At 35.9% G+C, this 17,709-nt stretch overlaps 1 protein-coding gene across 2 annotated transcripts in view; it reads right to left on the bottom strand.

Moving 5' to 3' along the window:
* Positions 1 to 17,709, bottom strand: part of LOC145664972 (uncharacterized) — a 39,118-nt gene that overhangs the window by 16,391 nt on the left and 5,018 nt on the right. For both annotated transcript variants that reach the window (XM_081732140.1, XM_081732130.1), the window contains exons 2-4: positions 13,853 to 14,746; positions 5,834 to 6,047; positions 2,717 to 2,866 (exon numbers count right to left, since the gene is read on the bottom strand). In XM_081732140.1, the coding sequence (XP_081588266.1) occupies positions 2,717 to 2,866; positions 5,834 to 6,047; positions 13,853 to 14,733 (1,245 nt within the window). In that variant the 5' untranslated portion in view covers positions 14,734 to 14,746. The remainder of the gene's footprint in view (positions 1 to 2,716; positions 2,867 to 5,833; positions 6,048 to 13,852; positions 14,747 to 17,709) is intronic.

The raw sequence follows: 17,709 nt of genomic DNA, 5'->3' as shown, positions 1-17,709 counted from the left end.
TATTATTCTTATCAATTTCATATGCCAAACTCCTCACGGCAACGTAGACTAAGATATTTTGTTGCACAATTTTATATATTTCGGAAATAAATGCTCCAACTCTGAAGTGAATATTTGTCGTACAGAATAATTTGACTTCATTTTAACATTATCACCTGGTACTTTCTTATTTTTTGACACATCTGCTCAAAGTTGTGTAATCAATGTTCTTCAATTTACCAACGCTGCTAATAGAATATCCCTGCCCCACCACTAATTGCACTCCTTCTCTCATATAAATAAATGTCTTTCATGTTGCCTTGCGTATATTTCCTTGTGGTTAAACCATTAATCTGTAACGTGTAACATGATATTAAAAGCTCCCTGAAATGCCAATACTATGACTTGTTTCTAAACGAGTATGCCAAATACATTGAACTTCCATAAACACAATGAGGTACAAAGTGGATCAATCCACTGTGTACCACACCGATGTGATCCACTGTGTACCACACCGATGTGATCCACTGTGTACTTGTTGGTGTCAACCCAAACAGTTTCCCACAACAAGGAACTATTAAAGTAGAAGAACAAAATAAACAATGCTATATTACAAATACATTCTTACCTACCTCCCATGTCCGCGATATTCTAAATTACAAGATAAATCACAGCGTCAGAGCATTCACTTCTGTTACTTCATTTTTTACTTCAGCACAAGGAAAACATATTTTTCACTTCACCACAAATAAGAAGCATCCATTGTTGTTGACATTTCGTTCATAAGTGTGTAATGTGAAAACAGAGTAACTGACATGCGCTAGTTGAATTTGTGCAATAAATAAATGAATAACGCCTTCTGATCCACTGTGTACAATGATCCACTGTGTACTACCTTTCCCCTATATATATATATATATATATATATATATATATTAAAATCATACACAAAATAGATAATTTGACCTTGAAATCCTGAATCAACATAGAGTGTCATTTAGTAGCATAGTGCTAAGTTTCGTAATAGGTAGACACGCTAAAAGCCCTTTACAAATTTCTATTGAACCTATATTATTGGACTTAGAATTAATATCTAAAAAGCTTTCACCGTTCATTGCACTAATACATGACATTTTTTTCTTGTTTCCTCCTATTTCTCATTATGAAAGAGTGGAATGTATACTGGATTTAAATAATATTAGTCCTGCGTATGGTATCATTACTGAACCGTTCCTCCAGATGTCTCTCTGCTAGCTTCTTTCAATGAATGAAAAGTCGGCAAAACTTTCAAGACTACTCCCCACTGATTTGTTTTAGATGTTTTGAAATATGCCTGTCTGCAGATTGCTTGACGGAGATATCTACAACTCTTCTTCGTCAATTGTGACAAACAAAATTGTTTACATATTTGATATACTATTAACCGAGCATATAATAAAAAATGAATTATTCTTATTTTAATAAGAAAGTGTGCGGGAGCAAAATCCTGTTGGAAGGTCCACTGTTGGAAATGAAATGAAATCTTTGAGTTTTATGTCCCACGGTTATGCCGGTTAGGCTACAGGAGACGGAAGGTCCACTGTTAGTTGGGGGACATACATAGTGGTACTTTAGTAGTGCTCAGTGATGGGACCTTTGCACCCTGGAAACACGTTCAGCAGGTTACACTGATGATGTGTACACACAGAGAGGACTATCACTCTACCTTCTCTGTCCTACCAAACAGCATTTTCTACCTCTGAGATCAAAAAAATATATACGCTCAAAACTACTTCTCTCCTATCTGAAAATAATGAGAATTAATCATCCCAGTATGCTATCACTCAAGCTTATTCCTGACTGAATAAAATCTCAAATTCATTTCCAACTAGCTTTGTCATCAATCTGATCCAAAGAAATTACTTATTCCTTGCTCTGGGCATCACTTAGGCTAGTCCCTAATTTTTTCTTAGGAATAATAATAATAATAATAATAATAATAATAATAATAATAATAATAATAATAATAATAATAATAATAAAAAGAGGAAAGATTCTATAGCTACCATCCTGGTTCCAGAGAAATCGCTTATTCTCTGTGTTCGGTCAACACTTAGACCGATTCCAATAAGATAGGAAAGTTTAGAAACAAATCTCACAGGCGAGGCGGACTTTCGATACGTCAAACAGGCTCTAGCACCCCTAGCATCCGTTCTGCGAAAAAAAAGCGCTGGGGTTTCCTTCTTATATGGTCTGAGACCTTTCTCTTTTAAAAATTTACTGATTTTATTTTTCGCTTAATAATCCGCAAAAATATCTTTTGAGAGTGGAAAACGTGTCACAAGCCTCTGAAATTTTCCATCGAGTCACTATGAAAAAAACTGTATAGAAAAATCTTGAATACGTTAAAAGAAGCTAAAAGGAAAGCAAAGAAATATACAGTTAAACATATATACATATACACAGAAGGAAACAATATTCAAATAATACATAATGCATAATTATATGAATATGTAAATACTTATATAAACAATTCTATATATGTCTCGCCAGACTTACCTATTTTATTAACAAACAACAACTTTAATAACACATTTACACTAATATTGAATTGATTGAAAATAGAATTCAATAATAATAATAATAATAATAATAATAATAATAATAATAATAATAATAATAATAATAATAATAATAATAATAATAATAATAATAAGGATGAAGGCTTGTCCTTACACTCTAAAATATTCTTACATACCATGGAACGAAATTCTCCACACTCATGAGCTATTTGAAGGTGAATGGTTTCTTGACGTGACGGCCCTTGTCGTTTATCTTCAGCACTTATGTTGTAACAGAGTCGACATTTTTCTTTCACTCCCACACCATCCAAACTTGTCACTGCTACCTATAAAGTATTGAATGAAAAGTATTAGATGCATTTTTCCTAACTGGAATCTAAAAATAAATTGTGTAGATCATTTGAGCTATGCCACTGTACTTAATAAAGCTTGCCGATAACTCTCGGAATACTTGATTTGTATAAACAATAATACATGCACAATTCTCTCAAGTAAGATTTTATTTATTTATTTAACAATTACCAGATACAGCTCTGAGGCCATTTTATACTGGAGATATAACAATAACAATGGAAAGGATTTGGGAAGGTATCGGCCAGGACCTGTTTTAGTAGGTACCATCCCGGCATTTGCCTGGTAGGATTGAGGGAAACCCTGGAAAACCCCAATCAGGATGGTCGGCAGCGGGAGTCGAACCCGCGACCTCCCGAATACGAAGCCAACGCTCTACCACTTGAGCTACTTCGCTCGCCAACATCTGTTCACATACGATACTAGTTCATTTCGGATATTAACACGGTAAGTCACATAGTCAGAAAAAGACGGTAATTATTATAGTCTTCAGATTCGACAACTAGCTGTGATAATAGGAAAGGAGAACAGATGAACAGTGTATGACATTCCTGATACAATGAATCTATTTGGTCTAGGAATTAATTCGTGCGGTTGGTACGCACACATTGAAGCTGTAGTACAAACACAAAATACATAAATACCTTAAGAAAAATATTGTCCATCGCTAGCCACCACTTTCGCCCATCTGTCAGGCAATGTACGGATTCCGTGGCGAAAGAAGTCCTCATCCTTGGAAGCGATCCAGTCAGAGACCCATGTTTCGATATCTTCTGAAGAAGTAAACCGCTGTCCAATCAAATCGTTGTTCATGCAATCGAACAAGTAGTAGTCCGAAGGAGCAACGTCTGGTCAATACGGCGGGTGGGGTAAAACTTCCCATCCGACATTTTCTAAATAGGTTTTGACCGGTTTTACGACATGTGGGCGAGCGTTATCATGTTGAACAATAAGTTTATCATGTCTGTTCTCCCATTCTGGTCGTGTTCTGGCCAGAGCTTGCTTCAAACGCATTAATTGTCGTCGATAACGTTCTCCATTCATAGTTTCACCCGGTTGCAGCAGCTCATAGTACACCACACCTTTCATATCCCACCATATGCACAGCATAACCTTTGCACAGTGAATATCTCGTTTTGGTTGTGATGGACCTGGTTCACCTGGTTTCACCCAGGCCTTTTTTCGTTTAGGGTTGTTCTCGTAATGGATCCACTTCTCATCACCCGTAATAATTCGATGCAGAAACCCCTTTCTGCTCTGTCGTTGAAGCAGCAATTCACAAATGGTTTTTCGTCTTTCAACGTCTCTGTCTTTCAATTCATGTGGAACCCAATGTGACAACTTTTGAATCACTCCCATGGCTTTCAAGCGTTTGGAGACTGTTGTTTGATCAACGCCTAATGCTGCTGCAAGTTGTTCCTGCGTTTGACACGAATCCTGCTCGAGCAATGCTATCAATTCTTCGTCTTGAAATTTTTTTGGCTGTCCAGCTCGCTCTTGGTCTGCCAAGCCGAAATCACCACTTCTAAACCGTGCAAACCACTTCTGACACGTTCGCTCAGTTAGAGCATGGTCACCATACACTTCCACCAAAATACGACGACTTTCAGTCGCACTTTTCTGCATGTTAAAGTAATGCAGCAGGACACCCCGCAAAAACACTTTATCAGGCACAAATTGCGCCATGTTCACTTAACTAAAAACTGGTGTTGTTGACGCTTTAATCCACTGCCCTATACTACGAACGATACGCGATGACAGGGGTTTGCAACACATGTGTGGATACACGGAACTGTGGGACGCTCCGTTCGTTGCGCCATCTCTTGTCCACCCGCACGAATTAATTCCTAGACCAAATAACAAAAATGTTAGGAAAAAAAAAGCGATCTTGGACAATAATTAGTTTTTCGGTCAGGGGACACAATTTTTGAACGGCTCCTAAATCAAGTTCTCGTAATTTTTACGGAATAAGTACATCATACTGAGTTAACTGATAATTTGGCTTTGGCTACATTATATATAGTTAAGAAAATTTTTTGATTGAAATATATTGGATCTTTTGATTAACAAATTATAAAAAAAGAGAGAGAGACATCAAAAAACCTTTCAAATGATCAACTAGATTTAGTAATTAAGAAAGGTGTGTACACATATGACTATAAACATTCAATTGAAAAATTAAAAGAAACACAACTACCTCCAAAAGAATTTCTTTAATAAACTTACTAAAACTCAAAGATTACGAACATGTAAACAATATTTGGAAATCATTCATTATTTAAAAGCTTGCAAAATATACTGAACTTTATAACAAATCTAACAGATGTGTTTGAGATTTTACAAATGTATGTTTAAAGCCATATGGATTGATACCTGGCTTATTATCGAATTCAATGTTAAAAATGGCTGAAAGTAAACCAGAAATGTTAACTGATTATGATAAGATATCAATGATAGAGGTGAGGTGATTTTAGTTTAGCGTCCCGTTCAGCAGCGAGGCTATATGAGACGTGGATCTACTGATTAACGTGGAATTCGAACCACATGAGCTCCCGCCGGGAATTGAACCCGGGTCTCCCACGCCAATATCAATGATAGAACACGGTATAAGAGACAGAATATCTTAATGTCGTAAAATATATGTAAAAGCAAGTAACACATACATGTGTGATTTTAATAAAGATGAGTGTTCAACATATTTGACATATTTAGATGCAAATAATTTGTATGGGCGGCTATGAGTCAAAAAAACGTCTTGCAAAGACTAAATGGATTCAAGTTTACATATGTAGATATAATGAATATTCCACTTGATTCTGAAACTGGTTACATATCAGGAATTGATTAGAATATCCAAAGCACTTATATAACAAACATACTACGAAAATTTATTTGCTTCTCATATTCCCAACTCACCTTTGTTAATATCCCTCTCTGCTTACCTCTCCGTATATCTCCTCATGCCAACTCAAGGCTCCTTTGAGGAACTCAGCTACATGCCATCCTCCATCCGGAATGTGATGAGTTCGGCTTTCTTGAACCTGACCATTAATTATGACAGCCACTGACGTATTGAGGGCGCCACTATCAATTACAATACAAGTATTCACTCCAACAATGGAACTTACAGCTAAAGGTTTTGGAACCAAACATAATCTGCAAAAAATAATTACACAAATTTTATAATTCATTTGCTTTGCCAGTTTTCATTAAGAAAAACATTTCCCTTGTAACGCGTGTTAAGGTATCTAAATAAAATGTAAAATACCTAACCCGTCGTTTTCCGGCAGGGCGTAACTATATAGCATACACCCACATTTAATACCGTTTAAGAAGGTCGGTTATTAGCAAATAATAATGAATTGAAATTGAGCGATAGTATACAAATATGGCAAAGGACTTCTATTTTCAATCTTACGGCAATAAAATGCTATTTGATTATTACTTGGAAGTTTCAAATGAGGTAAATGATAACGTTCCCAAAAATTCTTTCGAAATCTGAATATTACAACCACAAATATTTCCGAGAAAATATATATATATATATATATATATATATATTCAATTCACAAAGATAATTATAGAATATTACACTCAATGCTGTACAGAATACATGAATATCGAAACTGAACAGCAAATACAAAAGCCAGCTTACCAGATAATAGGTAACTTCCAACATATCACATTTAACTTGTTATGACAGACTTCCAAATATTTTTTGCTCAATGACCATAAAACCAGAATACAACCGTATCTCACTAAACTTTATAATATTATTCGTATATAATTCACAATAAGAGTAACTTTTCTTTAACACAGTGTACAATTTGTTAACTCACAAGTCAGATAAATCGGAATTTCGATTAAGCTGGTTCGATGACTAGTCTAACAGTGAAGCTGGCCATTCCCTCTTGATACAGTTTGCAATATAGTTATTATCAACACACTTCGCGTTACTAGTGTTAACAGCGTTATAAGAAAGTTTTCTTTCTTTCTTTCTTTTTTTTTTTTTTTTTTTTTTTCAAATTATTCTCAACTCATTTCACCCTGTAAATGTACTTGTCTGTACGCATTACAACGAAAAGAAATTTTCAGCACAAGATTTCCTATATTCATGGGTAAAAATGTTATCAAATAAATAATAATCTGCATGTTACCTAGAAATAAATAGAAAAATTACATGAAATCTTTGAGTTTTACGTCCCACGGTTATGCCGGTTAGGCTAAAGGAGACGGTGATGAGTAATTAATGAAATAGTGGAATGAAGTGGGAGGGATCGGGAGAACCCCGAGAAAACCCACGCACACGGTGTTTGTTCACCATGAATTTCACTTGGCGGGGGCTGGGATCGAACCCGGGATCCCAAGCACCAGAAGTGAGCACTCTACCATTGAGCCACCGCGGCCCCTAGAAATAAATCAAGCAAACAAAAATAAAATATTTTAGTTTTACGCTCCACGCTTATGTGCTAACCCAAAGAAGGCGGGTGATTAATAAAAGTGAATGAATACGAAAGGATTTAGTCGAATGAAAATGTGGGAGAAAACGGGAGAACAGCGAGAAATCCGATGGACATGATGCTGTCCACCACACTCTCACATGAATATGGATTGAGCCAGGATTTTCTCGCCTCACAGGTCAGCCCTCTGCCCCCCATTGTAGTTAATACTGTGTATCACAAGCCAATATCCGTCCTGACTTATGCAGTACTTCCTTTTGTACATAGTAAAGTACGTCCAAAATTATCTGATCTTATTTTTTTCCGGCGTAAACAAATGCAGTTAGCGAGATATAGTTTGATGGAATATGTAGGTGATCCTAATGCCTTTTTCTCTTTTCTTAGCCTGCAGTAGCAGTCAGTCACCGGTAGACTGTCCATAAGTGAGGAGGTATCGGCATTTCGTTTTTGACAAAATAACTGAAACATTTGAACAACAATACATTTTATGTGAAGATTCGACAGGCCTTTGCTGACGAAGCATTTGATACAGACTTTCTTGGCCAAACACAGCATATCTGTGCTTCGTGAGGCTCCCTTATTCTTCCGATAAGGATCTATCTGATTTCCGGCCTTTTCCCAAGCTTAAAATGCCCCTGAATGAAACGAGAGTCAGTTCAGAGAGATATCACGCAGAATTTGACTGAGCAGCTGAGCGCAATCCCAAGAGGCGTTCCAGCGCTGCTTCCAACAAGAACCGTTGGAAGAAGAGTGGCAACCCGAAGAAACTGTTTTGAAGGATATTAATGTAAGATTGTGGTATCTGAATATACATTTTTTTTGTGTAGTTGAATACTTTTTGAACAAACTTCGTATATATATATATATATGCTATATATTGCTTTTATTTGGTTAATTTTAAAACTGATTGCCAAGTCATAAATATTCTCATGTACAATAATAAAAGCCGAGTTTTGCACGGTAGTCCTATACTTAAATAATTGTTTTAAATAGTCACATAAAAAGGTCCAAAGTCATATGCTTTTAAAATTATGAAGAGATATGTACTTTAATCCTATGCAACGACTATCTCTTTTTGTGATTCCGTTGCTTTTTTTTACTTCTTAAACAGCTCAGTGGACATGTATCAAGAGGACTAACGATTCCTCGTTTTATTTGTAACTGAACAAGATGTTATATGCTGGTGTCTGTTAATCAGCTCCACATAATGTTTGGGAATAACAAGGAAATTTACCGAAATTTCAAATATTCTCATAAAATTCGTCTCTGACTAGCTTCTGTTCAGGCAAGAGAATATTATTTCGTGGGATGTGAACTATATTTTTAATTGTATATTGGGCAGTGAATGCATACAAGTTTTGAAATGAATATATTTATATTCTATATTACACAAGCAAAATGAATTGTACCTTGTTTTGCGGATTAAAAAAAAAAAAAAATCTAAAATGATGTACACACCCAATGGCAAGTGAAATTTGAGAGATTTTTGAGAGAACCCCCCACAATTTTCCTATTTTCATATTATTTTAGGCACATCTTGGCCACCTGCGAAGAATAAAACTTATTATCACTATCGTGTGGAACTCTGAAATAATTGGGATTCTTATGGTAAACAAAGCCACGTAAGGAACTGGAGTTCGATGTCAGTTTTAGCTGTAACGTTACTGCTTCTTTGTTCAGATCCCATAAAAAAAAGTGATGCAAAAAAACATCTATACCCAGGTTCCATTTCCGGTAGAGGAGAACACATCATTCACTTTCATGAATCATCCGTTACTTTGGCTTAAAGGGCATAACCATCCAACGTTGAACTGAAACAAATTTGAAAAAATTCCGAAACTAAACGAAGATCTGGTATATGGATATCCCAAGATGAGTTAAAACTAACTAAGGCTGTTTGCTGACGAAGAGTTGCAAAGCAAATGGTTGCTTTATCCTTCCGGGAATCCTTGGAGAATCGCGGAACAGTTAATACTGAGTGGTACACTACCATTTGTTTGCCAGAAGCAGCTAACACAGTTTGATCCTACAATCTCAAACGTCGCATCATTTGCATCATGACAGTGCAAGCTCTCACACAGAATCTTAAACACTGGAGTTTCTGAACAATGAAAAATGTCTTATCCTACTTACTCACCAGCTCTAGCCGCTAACGATTTTGTCTTGTTTTCAACCTTCAAAAAAGAATGAGTGGGCAGCGATTTCTAAGCCCAGGAGAGGTAAAGCAAACACACAAAATGTCTTTTTCTGAGGTACCTATTGTTGAGTGGCGTAACTGCTTTAACATTTGATTTATTTGAATGGACAAGTGTATTGCCGTTAGGAGCAAGCAATTTGAAAAGTAATAAAAATACATTGCATTCTGGCTACCATCTTCCGGTCAGTTTCCCCAAACATTCAGTGCAATCTTCATACGACTATACTTTCCAAACACTTTAATGTGTTTTCATGGCCAAGTGACTAACGCGCATGCTCTTTGCATTTGTAATTCTGGATTCGATGCCCAGTGGGAGCCGAATAGTGGTTCGGATCCCACTTTCACCAGTAGGTCCTGCCTGCTGTGAGCGGGAGGAAGGAAGATTGCATAATATGAATAAAATTAACAAAATAACTAATATGTTAGAATGGAAATGTGGGAGGAGACGTTATATGTACTCTGAAAAATACTTTAAATTAATGCAACCTCCAGTCACAAAGTTAATTTACTAAATTTAGTTCAGTCGGTAGAGTCTTAAGTTAAATTAAATTAAAATTTTGACAAGTTAAACAAGATTCTCTTTATGCATGAAACTCTAGTTTTCAGGTAATCTGTGGTTTTAACACCCATCCTGCATGTGAAAGATACCCAAAAGACGGACATCGCTTTCACGATTCCTTCATAAACCCAGCATCTGGCCTGAAAAGGAAACAAATAGACTAAAGGTTAACACATACCTTACGGCCATACTGTAGACAAGAAAGACGTTCAAATTTCCATAGATATTCCTTTTAATGCACCACTTCAATATATTAGATGCACATAATATTGTGATTTACAGGAGCACACGCGCGCGCACGGTCTCGCAATGAGACCTGAGAGAAAAAAAAAAATATTAATTTTAATAAATTATTTCGCTTTGAAAATTTAATCACACTTTCTGAGCTCTCATGTTTAATTGTTCGTGCACGGTTTTGTTAATTTCGCCGATATCTTCTCACTTGCAGTGTCTCTGCATTTCACCACGGTATACACCTCCTTGTAGTATTTCTTCCGTTTCCGGCGACCATTCTCCGTCTTCTCGTGTCGTGCTGCTATACTCTTCCACCAGTCGTACTCCCTCTAACCTTGGAGTTCTGCTGCATTAGCGGCGGTTCTGTGGGTAGACCTCTGTGTGATGGGACTAGTGAATATCTGAATATATGCTGAAAGTTCACACTAGCGTTCCATTATACGACGTACTGGAGTTATATGACACCAACCGCGCCTCATTTATACAAGTGCAAAGGCTTAGTCTCTTGTATTAACCGGCATTTAAATACACTAAACGGTATTTTAGTATTGGTGATTGCCTAAAGAGTCAGGCATAGAGTTTGTTTTTTACCAATACTGTACCTGACTGCAAACAATATTAACAGGTGATACGGCGTATGACGTAAAACAGCAAATGTTAAAACTTGTGCGAAGCACTTCACAAACTATACGCGGAAGCATTGTCTCTTCACACTTTTAACTCTTGGTGCATGTTTTAATTAATATAAAATCACTTTGCAGACATTTCCGCAAACCGCACTTTGGTAAATGTTAATAATACCTCCTACGCTCTCATTCTACCAAAAGAATATGAGTTCAGCGTTAACGAAGATAAATTGGCGGTAAATTAGTGCTTAGTGCACATTTAATATAACACACGCACTATGTATATGGTTTGAAACTAAATCACTGACATGTTCAACACATATCTGAACACAACGAATGTCGATTATAAAATTTCAAGTAACTGGCGGTAAAAACAATAACTCCGAATTTCGTGTCCGATGTACACGATTCACGATCCAAGAAGCAACTGTCCTTCTGGTTGTGTCCCGTAATGTTTTATTCACCTCCAGGTTCATTGTTCGCTCCAACTTTGGGTTGGGCCAAACCATTATAGTCCGCTTCACCCGAAATAGGTGTGGGAGGTATGTCACTCACCTGTAGGCTCCCAATGACCTAGATATTTCGATAGTCAACACTTTTTCAAATTCTTTTGCAATTTGTACCTCACTTCAATTACATCGTTGACAGTCACTATGCGTGTTAGATAGCTTATTTATCAAGCTTTCATTTAGTGTATGACACTCACTAACACTGTGCTGTATATAATAGTAATATTAAAATAAACAACCAAAATTATTTACACTTGATCACTTGACAGGTTTACGTACACAACTTGACAAGTGGTACCACCTAGTGGCGACACCCGCAACTGTTTGTCCAAGTGACACTGAATATTGCAAATTTCTGAAACTAATGCATTGAAGGATTTTGCTTATTAGTTGATTACTCATATTAATAACACAATTTAAATAAACTACACAAAATGCTAATATATGAAATGAACCCTAAACAAGGCTGTCGTAACCTGACACATCAAAATAAGCAATATAAAACTATTTGCGAGTGCTCTTCTCTCTTGCAACAGTAGTGAATTTCGTCAAGGTTTAAAAAAAAAAAAAAAAAAAAAAAAAACTGAGGTGTGTGTTCGTCTTTTGAATACTTCCCACAACCATCAACTAGGTCCATAACTGCCATTAGTACAAGCCATTTGTAGTAATCAAAATATATATCGAGCTAAATATATCTAAAACTACGGGAACACCCAGAAAGTTTATTTACATAATCAAAATACATAACATCACACATACTATTATAACAAATCATGTATCAGCGGAGCAGACGATAACTATCTTTTAACAGAGACATCTTGCGGATGTCACTGTACTACTACAAACAGAGTTCTAGACGACTACCACTATGACTCAAGTGGACTCGTCCACAATTTTGAATTTGTCAACTTCCCCTTTCTCTGACGGTAGTTCGTTGACCAAGCGACGCTTCTAGAGACTAACATGCTAAAAGTAGGTGTGTCTTGAAAAACTAGCACCTCTTTGTATCCTGAATTCTCTCATAGATACGCTAAAATTTTTATGATTTTGAAAGCATTGTATTCGTGGACTCTGTGTTGCTGTAGTGGCAGTGTATGCTCCTACCTACAACTACCCTATGAAGTGAGACTAGCTATCCATATATGTGAACATTGGAGCTCATAGGTATTCTACCCATATAAAGATGGTTACCTTGATTCCTATATCTTCCCACGACGTGGGAGACCAAGGGTCCGTTAGGAACACAAGCTTTCTTTACGTTTTTTTTTTGTAAGGACTTCGCTGCTTCTCTGCCAGCAAAATAGCGTATCTAAACTATAGAATGTTCTGTCTTCTTCGAAGTCAATATTAAATAATATTAAAATATCATTGCTCCAATCTGATGTCTCGTCCTGTTGTTATTCAATGTTCAAATTACATATTCAAAATAAACAATATATATACATAAAAATACCAATAAAAGATACATGCTCCCGCTGATACGTATGCAAATTCCATTAAACTTCATATGCAAATCCCTAATTAAATGGTAAAAATATTCATACATTGACGCAAAATTTAAATATGTAAATCAAATCAAAACACAGTTCATGTGTCGTTTACACTGCCTGACATGATGGATAGTCTTTCTGCTGAAAAAGGTTCGAATTCCGATACATAAAAATCATGATCAAACAGTTATACCTTCTGAATGTAAACATAAATCTGTCCCCCCTCACACAATAAGACTATCGTTAACTCTAAAATGTCAATTTTCCAGGTAAGAAAAAAGTCGTAACTAACTAACTTTATCGCTTATGGAACCCGGAGGTTCAATGCCAGGTTCACAAAAGCTTTCCAATGACTTCTGTTCTTAGCCAACTGAGTCAAGTTTCTACTTTCTATTACCATTTCTGCGAGATCCATTTTAATTTTGTCCTCTCATCTGCGTCTGGGTCTACCTAATGGACGTTTTCCGATTGGATTTTTAGTTAAAACTTTGAAAGCGTTCCTACTTTCTTTCATTCTGGCTACATGACCTGCCCACCTGAGCCTCCTACACTTGACGACCCTAACAATGTTCCGTAAACGTATGAACTATGCAGTTCTTTGACATGAAGTTTCACAACATTCACATAAGAAAAAGAAAGAAAAAAATCATTACATCTAAAAATTAAAAAAAAAATAAATAATAAAAGTCTGTTCTGTTTTGGGGAATTATAACGTTATATCGATATGGAAAGTTACTACTATTGCAGAGAAAACTTTTCTTAAATACATACAAAGTACAATTATCATACATTAAAAATTAATAATTTAAAACCTATTCTAAGCTATAACAGTCTAATTCTAGGGGTGCAAAATATCTTTAGAATATAAAGCGAGAACGCTACTCACCTACTGAGCCTTTCCTTTACAAACAAATAGCTGATTAATTTTACTTTCAGTGCTTTTGGCATACCTACTGGTACACAAAATAACAGCGATCCATTAGGCCTTCGGAGATCTTCCAGTAAATTCATTTGATGTAGTAAATGCTGCAGATACGCTTTCACGATTGGAAACGCCTTTTCATCCCTCATCGCACTGGCAGGGCTAACAACATCAACGTTTAAGATTTTAAGCGCTTTAGATGTGTCTTTACAAAATCCATTCGATAACTCCGTGAGATCATTGGAACACGTCACGGTGCTCTTCATCTTACACATTTTCTGAATATGTTGCCTCTCATCAAGTAAAACTGAGAGTCTGGATTGATTGCAGAAGATACAAAAAGCACAATTTACTTCAGATTCTTCATCAAGATTTTGTAATTCTTGGCTATAGTATTGGAGTCCTGTGTGCTGAGATAATTTTATCTCTGTGCTTCCGGGACGACAACACCTAAATCTATCTGGAATGACCTCACAAAATGAACTTGCTAGTTCTTCGGAATTCGGCACAGAAAACTGCTGAGTTCTGGGAATTTTTGTGTCGCAATCAACGCATTTGAGTTTTCTTGGAACTCCGATCATTGACAGATGTCGCTTTAATCCGAAATTTGCTGTTATAACCCATGTAAATTTGCTGCCGATATCAATAACTACTTTCGAACATCTGTCTTCCAAACAGTTTTGATTGCATGTGTACTTTCTGCAATACAAACATCGTACAAATCTCACTTCACTAGAGCTGGAGATTGTCCGCAAGCGAAAACACATTTTCTTGAAGTCTACACTTAAAGCTTGAAGATCTTCTAATTCGGGGAATATAAATTTCGAGGATGATACAAGATCCATCCATCGTAGCTTCCTGAAAAAGAGAAGTTTCAGTTTTAATCACATAAGGACAGTCTTTTATTATTATTATTATTATTATTATTATTATTATTATTATTATTATTATTATTATCCACTAATTGTACAGTACATGCAGTGTTTCTAAAATAACTTGAGCACTTGAATCATAACCATTTTCTTTACAGACACTTTCCTCAAAATTTCTGAGTATAGAGGATACTGGTATATGGAGTTGGTATGCAGCAGTTAAAAAATTCGTTTTGCACCTTAAAAAAACATACGTCAAGGAAATTACTTCAGAATTTACCCAAATGACCACGAAGACCCACAGACATATGCAATTTATATTTTCAGCAATTAGGAAAATAAGTAAATAAAGATAAATAAATGAATAATGTTACTCAATATAGTTGATAACAGTAATAAGCGCTAATAGTTGTACAGACATATCAAAATAAAAAAATAAACTGATACTGCTAACGTACACAAAGGTGGGGATAATAAAGGAATTATTCATCAGGGAACAATCTTACTCACAAAGTTTTAAATACTAGTGAATTTTCCAAAACTCACTAATTACTGTGTTGAAATTTTATACGAAAATTCGATTATGAAAAGGAATAAACCTATTTACTAAGAAGGTACAGACGATTCACAAAACTGCAACTATCTTCAAACAGCTAGAAATCCTAAATCTTATGCGGCATCCATAAATCTAAAGTTGGGTATTTAGCATCAAACTTAATTAAGTAATAGTAGGAGCGTTTGTTTGAATCGATTTAGCATTCTAAGAATACGAAATAACTTCTGTCTTAACCCCCTATTCAACTGAAAATTTCAGATATAAACCATTTTTGGGTTTAATGTTGGTCGCCATGAAGAGAGAAAAAAGCGAAAAGTGGTTTCCTGTGAAGGAAAATCGGCCAGTTCTGGCTTTAACGGTGACCGCTATGAAGTAAAACCGGTAACAGATAGCACGAAATGACTTTCTGCAGTCAATTAAGCATCCCCAGAATATATTCTGTTTTCATTCTAATCTTTCTACTACAGCCGGAAGTCTGGTACCTATACGGGTTATTACCCCCCCCCCCCCCCCCGTCGTCGTAAGAAATATTCAATTAGCACATTGAAGCTTCCTCATTTTTAAGTACTCGGAAGTTATACCCAACAGTTGAAATTCCAGTAAATGTCATCTTTTTCTTGTGCGTCTCCCACGTTTTAGTCCCAAAGTCACTACTGCCATTACAATTCAGTTTAACTCGGTAGTTCGTGTCACTATTCCCTGGTGCTCCTAGACAATCTTCAATACACATTGCAAATTATATAATGATATAATTACAAACTTATAACTAGTATTGCTGACAAAAAGAATTCGTAAATTCTAACTAATGTTCACTTACTTTTATAATTTAAACCAAACCAACTGATATCCTACACTAGGTAGATCTATAAGTACAGGAAAGAACTGAGGTAACGGAAACATATGAAAACAATGAAGACATTAAAAATTACACAGTACTATTGAATAAACTGGAGCATATAAACTAAGGCTTAAAGGTGAGACATTTGTATTCTGGTTAACATTTTTAGATAGAATCATGCCTCATGCTGAGATTTTTTTTCTCAACTACAAAAGAAAGTCTTATTTCCTGTTAGTCAGAGAACAAACCTACAACTTTGAAATGAGGATTTTGAAAGTAAAGTTGGAAATTGATCTCATCACTGAGGAGGTTCAAAATGAGGTGGAAGTTTATATCAGCATTCCATCGAAAAAGTCACGTACTAATATTAAAGGGTTTAGGATTGAGATTTCTGGGCTTTCGACATCTAAAGCCATTTAGCCCTTCACGTTTTGAGGGATGAAGTCCCTTGGCGAGCATACAATCCGGGGAAAGGGAAGGAAGAAAGAATTGGGAAAGGAAGGAAGCGGCCTGGGACCTATAAGTTAGGTACCACCCCGGCATTTGCCTGGTGTGAATGAGGAAAACCTCATTCAGGGTGGCTGGCTTGAAGAAGCGTTTTAAACTTTTTCGACCGAGTACTAATAATAAAGAATCAGACACCATGAAAAAAGATGTGATAGAAGTTTATGACACGATCTTCTTCTTGTTCACCTCAACCGTAGGTTGGTGGGCAACATGGAAATTTTACAATAAATTTTAAAATATGACACGATAGTAATGGAAATTAAAAGTAGATTTGAATTTTCTGGTCATCTCGTAGCTACGAACCTTTTCGTGATTGAAGAATTTGACAACCATCACATAAGATTACCTGATGAATACCTTAGTGAAATGATAGACAAGTATTCTGTCTTAAGTTAAAGAATAGACTCAAGAGAGAATTTGCGGCGCTGTATGAAAGAAGAGCTGAAAAGTCTTTTTGATCCTGCTCCACTTTTGTAACATTTCGATAAGTATCATATGATCAAGAGTAGGATATCAAATCTCTCTTCGTAAGCAAGCAAGATGATAATTGCATCAGCTATGCATATTTGATGTAATACTCTAAATTTTGGAAAGTAATATCTGAATTTCTTATAATTACATAATTTACTAGCAGGGTTGGCAAAAACCATGGTTTTTATTGAAAAAAAAAAAAAGGTTTTTCTGGTTTAAACCAGTTTTTTTTGGGGTTTAAACCAGGTTTTTTGGGGTTTAAACCATTTTTTTTTTTTTTGTTTTGTTTGTTTGAATAATTTGCTCTATGTATTTATATTACATATGGACAGAAATAGGTTTGTTTCGCCTTGATGTTATTATGCAACAACAGGATTGTGCTGGAAGGGATCACATAAGCTTAAAGCGGAATCCAAACGCTTCTTGGCTAACGTCCGAGACAAATTGTTCTCCATTTGGACTCGAAACCGGGATTAATTGGCTACAAATGCAATGAGTCTGCCGACTCACTGACGAAGGATTTATGATAAAAGTACGTTGTACTGATCGTTACATACTTTTTAATGTAATTGTCAAG

This window comes from Thermobia domestica, chromosome 1 (assembly GCF_964235325.1).
Source record: "Thermobia domestica chromosome 1, izTheDome1.hap1.1, whole genome shotgun sequence".
Classification (NCBI taxonomy): Eukaryota; Metazoa; Arthropoda; class Insecta; order Zygentoma; family Lepismatidae; genus Thermobia; species Thermobia domestica.
Note: the sequence above shows the minus strand (reverse complement) of the source record. Positions and strands in the feature narration are given on the sequence as shown.